The following is a 12858-nucleotide window of genomic DNA, read 5'->3' as shown; positions in this document are numbered from 1 at the left end:
TAATACGTTCTTACCCGGATTGGGTCAGGTATGGGGCGACTCATTAGCATAGCGTGGGTGATGATTCGATCGCGCTAGCACCGATTCGGCATCGTTGTTTACGGGGATTGAATTTGCGTTGTTTACGGGGATTGAATTTGCGTTGTTTACGGGGATTGAATTTGCGTTGCTGGTACCAGTGGGCCGTGCTGATGGAATTTACTCAGCACGGAGTCATTGCATCTGCTGAATTGTTTCTATGTTGTTTGAATGACTGCAATGCCTCTGCCTCGCATGTGGCAGCTTCATGGATGACTTGCCCAACTTTTAATGGCTGATCCCAAAAAGGAAAACAGTGCCCTGCAAAAGCACACGGATGTTGGTATTAGATACAACTATCAGTTTTGCTAGAACTCATCTAGATGAGTGTTATTTATCACGGTCACTTAACAATCTACACTAGAAATAGGCAGCTCAGTAGTTTCAGCACGCATCGTGGCTCGTGGTGTGGTTTATACTATAAGATGCTAGATTCCATAGGCAGTTAATAGTACCTTCTCTCCATGAAATTTATCTCGTTAGTTCTTCCATGCCAATTATGAGTTGCTAGAGCTGATCTTGGGAGTTAAGATTGTGGTTAAGTGAAGATCACAAACTATTTATAGGACAGACTAATTTAGGCATTTACTGCTGGTTTCTGAAGCACATTTTTGGTAGGGGGTGAACTTCACCCCTTCAGTTTCCTGCACCGAACATATTGGTTTATGTGCTCGTTGGTGACTGTTGAAGCAATCTTCCCCGTTATTCGTTGATGAGATGCTAATGTGGCAAGCAATGGGAGTTGCGACCGTCAGCTGTTGATGCTAACATGTTGTGTTGCACGCTGACCTTCCACTCTCTCTTTTTCATAAGCAGACTCTTGTAGAAACATACTTACCCCCTGTTAGATACTCGCGATTTCTTGCCCGCTAGGTTGATTTAAATCTCCTCAAAAAAATTGAGGGTGCTACTCAGGAAAAAAGAACTAGTGGAGATGTTATGGGTAATTTTCTAATCACATTTTGCTTTAAATTTTGTTTACTTGTATGTCAATGACTCTACCCTGAAGTGATATTTCTGGCAGAGGTGGTATTTGAACATCAGTAGATTGCCAGATTATAACTTATTTTATCATAGGAATTTATGGAAGCACAACAATTTTCTTGAACTACCTTAGTCATCATCTTATACCAAACTAAAGGCGTATTAGTTTTTTCAACCTAAGGCTTGTGGTGAATCATGACTTGTGTTTTAAAATTTAATAAATTCAGTTTGGTGATGCTGTTGTGAAATCATTGCGGCACAGACGTTTGTGTCCTGTTTGATGAAATGAACAGAAACTTAATTATAAAGTTCTTCAACAAACACATGGATTGATTATGTTGATAACACCATAATTTCATAGTTTTCAGAATATTTTCTCACCTGGACCAACTCAAAGCCTTAAATGCTGATCTTCTTTGTCCTATTTAAAACGGTTCTAGCATTTAATATTCTACTGTCTATTGGTCAGGCTGCTGACTCCTTTGCCTGAAGTAGTTCATTGGGCCTAAAATCAACCACAGTTATGTATCTCTAAAGTAAAATCCGCATACTTGCACTGCAAATAGGATTTGCTTTCAGTAACTGTAATATGTACAGCTAAACTTCTAAAACGTAGATGTATTTGTTAGCTATAGTGCTATAGCAATTCTAAAAATCTATACCGATCTTTTAACTATTGTCCAAAATGAGATTTAGTACTTGAGGTATTCTCTGGAAACTTTGTTGTGGGCTATATCTGTTTCCTAGAGGAAAATCTATTTCGATGCAACCCTGCCGCCACGGGTGTAAGCTGTTCATCCAAAATTCCGAATAGATGGTTGGTACTTCACAGCCATCCTTGAGTGTATTATACAAATAAGCATCAATATATGCTTGTGGCATACTTCCCCTCATCCAAAATTATGTCCTTTAGGACAATGAAAGTGTTCAAGCTAGTACTTCGACCATCAGTTTCCGTGCGATGGTGCCTCAAATTAAAGTAATTATACACTACAAAAGTATATTTCATGATAGATCTTGTAATATCGATTTGATGTTTGATTTAATATACTTAAGTAAATCTTATCGGGAGGCAGGCCCGGTTAGCAATCATAAATCTTCTCTAATAGATAGTCAAACTTATAAATGTTTGACTAACGAGAAAGAAAATGCTAAAAACACCTACATTTTGGATTGGAGATAGTATTATTTGGTGCTCATTGAGGAAATGCTATCCCATGCAATCCTACGGGAACCTTTTTGGGTGTAAGCTATTTATCCAAAATTCCAAATAGATGCTTGCTACTTTACAGCCATGTCTTGAATTGTATCGTATGAATAAGCATGCAATAAATGTCTGTGGCATATTATTTGGTGCTCAATGGCATCCATGTTACCATGTATATTTCCGTTCTTTCTTTTGCGTTGCTTCTATTCTTCAATGTACACTTCACTGCCCCAAAAATTTTGTGCTTACTGGAATGTGGTAGACCAGTTCATCTACATGGTTACTGTCCTTTCTGCAGGTATTACTTGTCCTTGAGCACTTGTATGATACACTTGCTTTGATGATTGCAGATTCCATGTCAGTGGTTATATAACAAGTTTCGGCAGCCTAGAATGGGCGAAGACACACGATGCAGCAACACAAACATCTCTAGTGGTTTCAACTCTTGTAGACGGTGGTGCTATTTGTGTTGGGAAAACTGTTATTGATGAGATGGCATATAGGTATTTTCATTTTGCTTTCTGTATGTAGCTTCGCGGAACTGTATTAAGGCTTAATTTTTTATCCTCATTTCTTTCGTTTTTAGTGCCGATATCATTGTTTTTAAGGCGGTAAGGCGACCTAAGGCGCTGGGGGGGCGCCTTATCGCCTAGGCGACGCCTAAGCGCCTAAAGCGGGCATATTTGTAAGGCGCTGGGGGGGCGCCTTATCGCCTAAGCATCCAAGGCGGGACGCCTTAAAAACAATGGCCGATATCATAAAAGATGATACATGTTCCTTAGATTTGCGGAGTAGTTTTCCAGCTTTCCAGTAATCTTGCGTCCGTGCTGACTTAATGTACATTGCTTGTCCAGTATCCATGGCGAGAATAAACATTTTGGTACACCAACAAATCCTGCAGCTTCCGACCGAGTACCTGGAGGATGCTCAAGTGGATCAGCTGTTGCTGTTGCTGGTGGCATGGTAGATTTCGCCTTGGGTGAGTTGCTCTTTGGAGCATTCTTAATTTTTAAGCAAAAATTGAAGTTTATTAACATTATTATTTGCTGTTGGTGCTTCATTATCCTTCTGATGTCATATCTTTAATATTGAAAGTAGCAAGAACCAGGGGAATTTTCCCCACAAAACTGTAGCATTTGCATGCAACTTATGATACTTGCTGTCTCATTTACTAGTGTTAGCAGCATTTTATTTTTTACTAGTGGTATTGCTCGCCACTCGCCAGTGTTCAAGATTGTTTTCACGTGGTGAAATGTGAATCCATACCCATAGTTAAACTTGGTTCTCTCTTGATTAACAGATACTTTACTAAGTTGTGCTTGTGCACTTGATGGATTAACCGGATTTTAGTTAGATCTCTCAGCTCATTCTGTGAACTTTTTGCAGACAAAGATTTTTTTTCTTGCGATAATTCAGCATATTCCCAAAGATAACAAGACAATAGTTACTATCTATCGAGTTTACTCTGGACACCACTAGAAATAATAATATAATGGAGAGTAAGATAACCGGTCAGCAAGGATATAGAATTATAACCTTTTAATTCATATTCCTGCTCAGTGTGGGTCTGCTATTTTTACTGTGTACTCCCTCCGGTCCTTTTTTCTCTGCGCCTAAGGTCGAGCGCGCATACCAAGGGAACGCTCAGTCTCTCTGCATGCACGCACTGCTCCCTGGCTCGCTGCATGCGCGCATAGTTATGAGGAGATTGAGCAAATTCCGCGTGCAATTAGTTGAAACTGGTGAAATTAATGCGGGGCACAGTTGGAAACCATGGAGATAAAAGAGGAATGCGCAGAGAAAACAGGACCGGTGGGAGTAGACGTCAAGCATAAAAGAGACAAACTTATGTGTTTCCCCCCTTTTTGTGACTAAATTTATGTGGGGTTATTCCAGTACAGTTTCTTACTGAGATTGGACTTCTAAAAGCTTTTGGATCTTGAAATCCGCCACTATTCGTACTGAATCTTTCTTGACTGTTATTTTTTTTCGAACTGTCTATGCTTCTTATAATGTTATTATCATGTCTCTACATAGATAAGTGCTCGACTGATAATGTGGTGTGGTAGGTATCGATTCCATTGGAGGAGTAAGGGTACCAGGTGGCTATTGTGGCGTACTGGCGTTCCGGCCTTCACATGCTGTTATATCCAACAGTGGTGTTATTCCTGTAGCTCCTAGCCTAGACACTATAGGTACCTCGAAAAAATCTTTATTCATCTAAACGACATGGAATTTATAGGTCTTGACTTCTAAACAGAAAATCATCATGTCTTGTTATTTTCTTGTTTCTGTTGTAGGCTGGTTCGCGAAGGATCCGATTGTATTGCGTCGTGTTGGTCATCTTCTTCTGAAATTATCTTATACTGATATTCGTCTACCGAGACACTTCTACATAGCAGATGATTGTTTTGAAATTTCAAAGATACCTGCAAGAAGGTTAACTCAGGTGGTGACAAAATCTGTGGAAAAGCTGTACGGAAGTAAGTACATCCTCTTTACACCATCCCTTGTCTTTCTTTATTTGCTAGAAGTTAACTCATCCCTTTCCTCAGGACAAGTCTTGAGTCATGTGAATCTTGGAAATTATTTGGCTTCAAAAATACCCAGCCTGCGGAACTATTCAAACGGGCAAAAGAATGGGGACTCAAAGTTTTCTTCATTGCAAGCACTTTCTAGCGCCATGCAGTTGCTTCACAAGTACGGTTCCTGCATTATTACAGATCCTATTGTTCCAAAAAAAGGAAATAATGGTTCATTGTGAATTATGATTTTTAGATTTCCTCCTGTGGTTTCTATCTGCTGTCTAGCTGCTAGCATGTAAAAGCAGGTGTGGTCGTGTTGTAGGTTCATTTTACATTACTGTTAGTTGAACTTCGTAGGGTTGCATGGTTCTCTTCTTTTCTTGTAACTATTTCATGTTTTGGTGGTCACCAACAAAGAATATCAAATGCTGTTTAGTACATATAAAAAATCTTGCTGGCATGCTTGTCTTACTTTGGTTTGGCTTTGGTGTAGAAATTTTGGACTTGTTCTAGAATTTAGATCAACGCTATTGTAGTGTTTATGATATATCTGATGGTACATATATGCAAATTTCTCTTTCACTTTGCCATACTTGGACATGTTGTTGTGATGCAATGTAATAGTGCTATTTTGTTATTCAACCCAGGCATGAATTTAGAGATCAGCATAACGAGTGGATAAACTCGGCAAAGTCTGCCGTTGATGCTTCCATAGTTGGTAATTTGTCTGATGATTGTGATTCAACTATTAATATCGTCCAAGATGCAAGAAAGGAAGTGCGCTTAGCTCTCAACGCACTTCTTAAGGTAAATATTGAGTTCCTGCTACAATTCCGTGAAATTATTGTATATGTAAACTGTCTACATTATTAGGAAAACCATTGTTGATCCTGTGATTAGTTTCTTTGCGCATTCATTTGCCGTTACCTATAGTTTTGCTGGATATATTTCACTGAAGAAAACCCTATACTGTATCTCTTTGATTCTGAAAATGTGAGCTGCTCAAAGCTTGTGGACTTCCAATTGCTAAAGCAAAGCTAGTTTTTTTTGTAGTGTTTAGAAATGTTCTTTTTATATGAAATTTGTGTATTATGTGCCAAGTAGATCAAATCAAGAATCAACTGATTATGAGGGTAAACTTGAATATATATATTTCTGCTGGAAGGCAAGTACTCCCTCTGTAAACTAATATAAGAGCGTTTAGAATACTACTTTAGTATTCTAAACGCTCTTATATTAGTTTACGGAGGGAGTACACGGTTAACTGCAAAGTTTTCACCCACAAGTTTGGTGAGTTGACTTGGCAAGCTGCTTTGTTTGCCCTAAGCCAGCTTTTTTTTTTTGATAAAAGGGGCCACATGGCCCCCATTTTCATTAAGAAAATAGGAGTCTGGATACAACCACCACACCACTATTTATCAGATCTGATGCATCACCTCATCAACTAATAAGCAACCTACATCCTAGACATATAACCATATCTATAGGATGCCAATTCACCCACTACTGGAGAGAGCAGACTTTTAAACATCTTTCTACAAATTGTACATCGGCCAAAACAATAGGCAGGTCTAAAATCAGAACATACTACAGAGCCGCCCAACTTCAGGTAGACACAATACTCAGTCTTTGAGCAGAAGGATTCCACCCATATGCTCTTCTGTAGACTTCATTTGCTACCCGAGATAACCTCTTGGAGACCTCCCTAAGCATTTTTTGCACTCCTTTTCTCTGTAGAATCATCCATGAATCCAACAAAGAACACAGGGTAAATATTACATTGATAGGATTTGAAAGGAAAACACGTTGAAAACAGGATTTGTTCCTTGTTTTCCAAATTGTCCATATCAAAGCAGCAGCACCAATAGAAACAACAACCCTATCCTTTCCAGAATAGGATGGTATCCAGTTTTGACAAAGATCAAAGAAAGATAAAGGTAATTTCGGGTTACCTAGTGTACCACATATCACATTCCATAAAAACCTAGCAAAAGAACACGAAAAGAATAGATGATCAATGCTCTCAGGGACACCGCAAAACTCACAGAAATTTGGACCTTTCCACCCTCGTCTAGATAAGTTATCCTTGGTTAGGATCCTCCCTTTGATCACTAACCATATAAACGCTTTTACTTTTAGAGGTATTCTCAACCTCAAAAGAAGTTTAAAAGGAAAAGCAACAACTCTAGCTATAAGGTAATGATAAAGCGACTTAACCGAGGAGGATCCAGATTTAGTTAAAAGCCATTTAACTTTGTCAGGCTCCTCCAACAGAGTAACCTGACTACACATATCAAGTAATTCATTCCACATTGTAAGAGTTTCTCCATAAAGACATCTCCTAAATCTAATACAATCAAAATCCTGGTTAAAGACTTTAGCAACACTAACATGTTGACAGAAAGTTAAATTATATAAGCGGGGGAGAAGTTGACAAAGTGGCTTTCTCCCCAGCCATGTGTCCTCCCAAAATCTCGTCTTACAACCATCACCCACCACCCTTTGACAGCAAGAATAGAAGATATTCTTTATACTCAACAACCCATTCCAAAAATGGGAATTACCTCGAGATGCTTCACATTGAAGATTGAACCAAAGTTTTCCTACTCAAATATTTGGCTCTAATCATTTCCTGCCAATCCCCTTCCTCATTCTCTAATCTCCATAACCACTTACATAAGAGGCTGATGTTTTTAATCTCCAAATTAGTAATCCCCAGACCCCCCTGGTCTCTAGGTTGGCAAACGTCCACCCACTTGACTAAGTGATACTTTCTCACTCCATCCCTCTCTTGCCATACCATACGAGCACGGACAAAGTCCATTCTCTTGCCTACACCTTTAGGTAGTTTAAAAAAAGAAAGCAAATGGCTAGGGACATTACTCATACAAGTCTCAGCGAGGGTAATCCTATCACCCATTGAAAGCAAACCCCCTTGCCAGGTTGCTGCCTTCTTCACCCTAAGCCAGCTTGTTCACAATTATTAGGAATATTAGGTGCTATTGGAATATGATGTTCAGATAATTCCTTGGAGTTTATATAGCACCAAGTAGTGCAAATCATGGAAAATGTCCATCTTTACTGGCCAAACAAAGTACAATCACATTTTTTCAACCTCACAATTCTGCCATTATTCTTTGCAATTGACCTGCCTTTTTTTAAGGGAACTCAAACTGGTATGCTTCTTCTGTATGTTAAGGAAGTCACAGAAATCTTCATCAGCCATGCTGGGCCTGGGAAATCCTGGCCCTGAAAGGGCCATATGGACCTATCCTGGCCCTCCAAGACCAGGCCTGGCGTGTGAAAATAGTTCTTTTTTAACCAAAGAATTTTTTTCGTTAAAAATGTACTCCCTCCGTCCCAAATTACATCCGTATCTAGACAAATCTAAGACAAGTAATTTGGGACGGAGGTTGTATTAGATTTATTGTTTTGTTATTTTGTTGGGCTTTGACCCGGCTGATGGGCCAAAACTGGCTGAATCTGAAAAGTAGCGAGTCAGAGTTTGGAATTTGGAGTCAATTCTTCTGGTCTGCCATGGTTGTTTTTGGTTTCTATCTTTAACATCAGAGTCTGGACTTCGGAGCAAATTCGAGCTCTCTTACTTCTCTAAACCTGCGTGTGCTGGAGTGAAGTAAACGTTCATTTGCAGTGTACTTTCACCTAGTAGTGCACAGTATCTGAGAGAAAATTCTTATTGGAAAAGGAAGCCCTGCCTACAGTTTGCGTACTGTATCCTTGATGGGAGGAGTTGATTTTCCCATTCTGCTTGTTTGCTGCTTCATGTACTTGTTTTGCAATCTTGCATGCAACTGGATGTGCTTGTGATGAATGATCATCTTTTTATTAAGTGATATTGTAGAAATGCCTTTTCTAATGGTGATGCTATGTTATCCTTAGGATGATGGAATTCTGGTCATCCCAACTGCTCTGGGATGCCCTCCAAAAATTAATGCCAGGGAGCTCTCGTCTACAAGCTACAATTCTGAGACATTATGCCTTCAATCTTTATCTAGTATGTCTGGGTGTTGTCAGGTATAGTATTTTTCAGTGTGATTTTAGATTACTAGCATGCAAACCTTGTTATTATTTCCTCTGATGAGCCTCCTTTGTACTTCTTTTTGCCTTTGAACCTTGTTATTGCATGTGGATGATAGCTAGTGGTATGGATGCATTGACCTGTTGACCTTTCATATGCCAGCAGTGAAAAACTGACAATTGCTTATTTTTGTTTAATTGCTTCAGTAAATTGATGTGTGGGTAGAGAAGCAAATTATCTCTGAGATTTTACTTCTGATTTTTGTGGAGAAGCAAATTATCCTGTCCATGGGCTATGAATTTTAGTGGTTATTCCCACGATCTATCCATCATGTGTGAAGGTTGTAGATATATTGATCATATTTGTAAATGTTGGTGAGGGTATGAATTTACCCATGGGTTTAGCTACAATGCATGGATTTTCATTCCTAATAAGCCTTTACTGCCCTTTTATCGATTCAACAATATTGATGCCCTTTTCAGGTTACTGTTCCCATCGGTACACATGACAAGTGTCCTATTTCGGTTTCCTTCATTGCGAGGCATGGTGGTGATCGCTTTTTGCTGGACACCACTCAAGCCATATATGCCACCATCCAAGAGCAAGTTGAGATCCTAGCAAAATCTAATCCCTCAAGTAAAGAGGCGATGAGTGAAGAAGCTGCTGAAGCTGCTAAAGAGAAAGTCAGTTCCTATCTTATTATTATGGTCATCTACGAGTAGCTTTTGTTTTTCGAACTTTTGCTTAAAGAACCACAGCCATGAGTTAGTAAAGGATTGGAGTATCACCAAAGAGCTAGCTATGGACAGGGGTGTGTGGAAGCTTGCTATCCATGTGCCCGAGCCATGAGTTGGTTGCGAGATCTTATGGATTTCACCTCTAGCCTACCCCAACTTGTTTGGGACTAAAGGCTTTGTTGTTGTTGTTGTTGTTGTTGCTTAAAGAACCACAGCCACTGCTTTTTCCTAGTATTATCTTACAGTAGTACGGTACCATACTATGCCAATGCGACAGTAGTTCACTACTTGGAAGAAAGAACTGAAAAGTGTTACATCTTAGCGTCTGACAAATTGAGTTGCACTTTATGGGTGTTACATCTTAGCGTTTGACAAATTGAGTTGCACTTTATGGGTGTTACATCTTAGCGTTTGACAAATTGAGTTGCACTTTATGGGTGTTACATTCTAGTACTTGATAGATTGGAAGTGCTAGTCTCTGCATCAATGGACTTGCTCTGTATATGGACGCGCACAAACAGGATTGTGAGTGTTTATTATATTGTCTTCTTTGTTCTTACTTGGGGTTCTTTTCTATCACTTGCTACTTGACAGGGTAACAGTGCATTTAAGGAGAAGCAATGGCAAAAGGCAATAAATTTATATACTGAAGCAATCAAATTAAATGGCAAAGTAGCCACATACTACAGTAACAGGGCTGCGGCTTTTCTCGAACTAGCTAAGTACGATCTTTCCCCCCCTTGTAATTTTGTCTCCAATTTATCGTAGAACTAGCTGGCATGTATGATTGTTTGCCATTTATCTTTGAAGAGCTTGGATGCACAAGTGTTTATTTGGCACTTTGGTTACTCATGATTATTTGTTTTGGACCTTTCAGTTATCGCCAAGCTGAGACAGATTGCACTAGCGCCATCGATATTGATCCAAAGGTTAATATCTGCTTTCTTAGTTTCAACTTTCGACTTTGAAACATGATATGACATATACCTTCACGTTTACATATTATTCTACTTTATAAATGTAAGTGTAGGCAATGAGATAGAAATGTACTTCCTCCGTCCCAAAATAAGTGTCTTAACTTTGTACTAACTTTAGTACAAAGTTGAACTAAGCTTGAGACACTTATTTTGGGACGGAGGGAGTATGTTCTAAATCTGTTGCGATTGTGATGGTTTGTGAGTTTTTGCATGATTGGTTGAGTTGTTATTTATGTAACGTTTCAGATTGTCAAAGCTTACTTGCGAAGAGGCACGGCAAGAGAGATGCTTGGATACTATAAGGAGGCTGTCGATGGTCTGTCTTTCATTTCCCTTTGCTTGATACTCAAGTTATCTGTGGATTTAAAACTAATTGTTTACTTGTCGACTGTGTCTTGCAGATTTTAGCCATGCCCTTGTTCTAGAGCCAATGAACAAGACGGCTGGTGTAGCTATTAATAGATTAAAGAAGCTATTCCCGTAAGTGCCAAGCCCATGGAATTATTTCTTTCTGAAAATATGGCTGCTGATTTTGTGCACAAACAACTGTGTCTTGGGGATGGAATGGAAGTGCCTGAGCGCCACGGATCTGTGATGCGGCATATGCTCTGTGCGCTTCGCAAGGGTACTGAATCGTCATTGCTGGTGGCAACGGGGTTGTCATTCGTGGAGTCATTTTACATGTTCTCCCCCAAGTTTTGATAAAGCAAAGTAAAAAAAGCATAGGTTTGGAGAGTCGATCATAGCAGCAATATGTCCTCAGATGTGATCTACCAATGCGCTCCCGTCATGTATAATATCGATTTTGACAATTATTTGTTGAAACAGCTTGATTTTGCCAGTAAAATGCTCTGCAGTGCCGCCGTATGCATCCTTTTGCTATTCTGATGCGTCGGCTTTCAGGGGAAACGGCAGCTTCAGGTGAAGTCTCGCCGAGGCTGTTGGGCAACAACCCTTTTTTTGCTTACATGTTGCCCTCACTGAATTTAGAAGACATTTCAACCTTCCCTTTAGGTTTGGTTGTTTGCATGTCCCCCTCGCTGAATTTTCCTGTATCGGAAGGCGTCTGCGTCAGTGATGTGTGCCTAATATGATGGTGTGGGTTGCTCACCACGGGACCTTACTGTACATGGACATGCAACTATGCAAGTGGGTCTGAGGCGAATTCCTGTTCTAATAATTGGGCGTCGCGTTCATTGGCGAAGTTGGGCTTAGTCTGTTGGGTCACTTTTGTATCAAGTACAGGAGCACTCACTAGTTGAGCCTTAGGTCATTGACTCGTTTGTTACAGAATAGCAATCAAGTGACCTGGCAGGGAAAGGAAAGCTGGCATCATAGGTGTCTGCCCCCAGATGTCTCAGTGCATGATGATTCCCAGCCATTCAGGTGCCGTCACCGGTTAAGGAATGATCGTATCAGGCCAACCAATATCGATACCAGTTCACACACGCTCCGAGTAGCAATAATAAACGGTAAAGAGGACAGCTTGATCTTGTGCTTCGACTGGTACGGACACACGCGGCAAGGTGCGGCGCCGGCGCCGGCGCCAAAGCTATCTCCAACTTGCTTCTTTCCGGAAGAGAAAAGATGTTATCATTGGAGGACGTTACAAAAAGAAAAGCATCCCCAACTGCATCTATCCACGGAGGGGAAGAGCTCTCCTTTGACTTGGCTTCCACCAGCGTTCGCCGAACGGAAAGTGGGCGATCCCTTTCGCCATCGCAGCAGAGCCGGGGCGAAGGAATCGCGCGTCCATCGCCCCTTGCACGAGCGGGTCATTCAGTCAGTCAGTCAGGGATAGAAAAAAGTAGAGAGAGAGGCGCCGGAGCCGCAAAGTTACGGCGCGCACGCGCGCACGCACGCTTTCCCTCGCGCGTTTCGGCCTCGGTCGGATCAAAGAACGAGCGAGCGAACGAACGAACGGCATGATCGATCGCGTAGGGCCCATGGGGGCGGCATGTGTGGTGGTTAGGTACGGCCCTTTTCCCGACGCGCTACCCTTTTTTTATCTGTTCGGCCGATTGATGCTCATGCTCATGATCGGGACCATGCGTGAACAGAACTGCGCCGTGACCACAACACAGTTCGGACCTTATCGGAGCCGCCCAGAGGTTACGAGACGGGGAGAGAATGAGTAGGGCGTGACCACGTACGCGCCGCTGCCGCGGACCGCCCAGCGACTCGTGGCGATCATGCGAGACTGATGAACCTACGAATTTAGCCCCCATCCGCCCGTTTTCAAGGAACTAGTACTGCATGAAATCCCGGTACGTGCAACAACCTTGAACGAGACCCTGCCCTACCAATATAT

General features: G+C 41.0%; 1 protein-coding gene across 1 annotated transcript; it reads left to right on the top strand.

Annotated features, from left to right (window-relative positions):
* The first annotated feature begins 2614 nt into the window (after nt 1–2614).
* Nucleotides 2615–11414, top strand: LOC119294786 (translocon at the outer membrane of chloroplasts 64-like). The gene is made up of 13 exons (XM_037573051.1): nt 2615–2772; nt 3124–3248; nt 4339–4464; nt 4570–4752; nt 4825–4969; nt 5442–5601; nt 8695–8829; nt 9316–9516; nt 10165–10292; nt 10448–10499; nt 10794–10863; nt 10949–11027; nt 11119–11414. Exons 1-13 carry the CDS (start codon nt 2762–2764, stop codon nt 11123–11125), a joined length of 1422 nt encoding a protein of 473 aa, XP_037428948.1. The 5' UTR covers nt 2615–2761; the 3' UTR covers nt 11126–11414.
* Nucleotides 11415–12858: the final 1444 nt, after the last annotated feature.

Source organism: Triticum dicoccoides, chromosome 4B (genome assembly GCF_002162155.2).
Source record: "Triticum dicoccoides isolate Atlit2015 ecotype Zavitan chromosome 4B, WEW_v2.0, whole genome shotgun sequence".
NCBI lineage: Eukaryota > Viridiplantae > Streptophyta > Magnoliopsida > Poales > Poaceae > Triticum > Triticum dicoccoides.
The sequence above is the reverse complement of the archived record's forward strand: the minus strand, read 5'-3'. Positions and strand labels throughout refer to the sequence as shown.

What these genes read in the sequence shown, in the direction of transcription:
- LOC119294786 (XM_037573051.1), top strand. An exon ending in CATGGTAGATTTCGCCTTGG is followed by an intron (nt 3,249 to 4,338) that starts GTGAGTTGCTCT and finishes GTGGTGTGGTAG; the next exon opens with GTATCGATTCCATTGGAGGA. An exon ending in CCATCGATATTGATCCAAAG is followed by an intron (nt 10,500 to 10,793) that starts GTTAATATCTGC and finishes GTAACGTTTCAG; the next exon opens with ATTGTCAAAGCTTACTTGCG.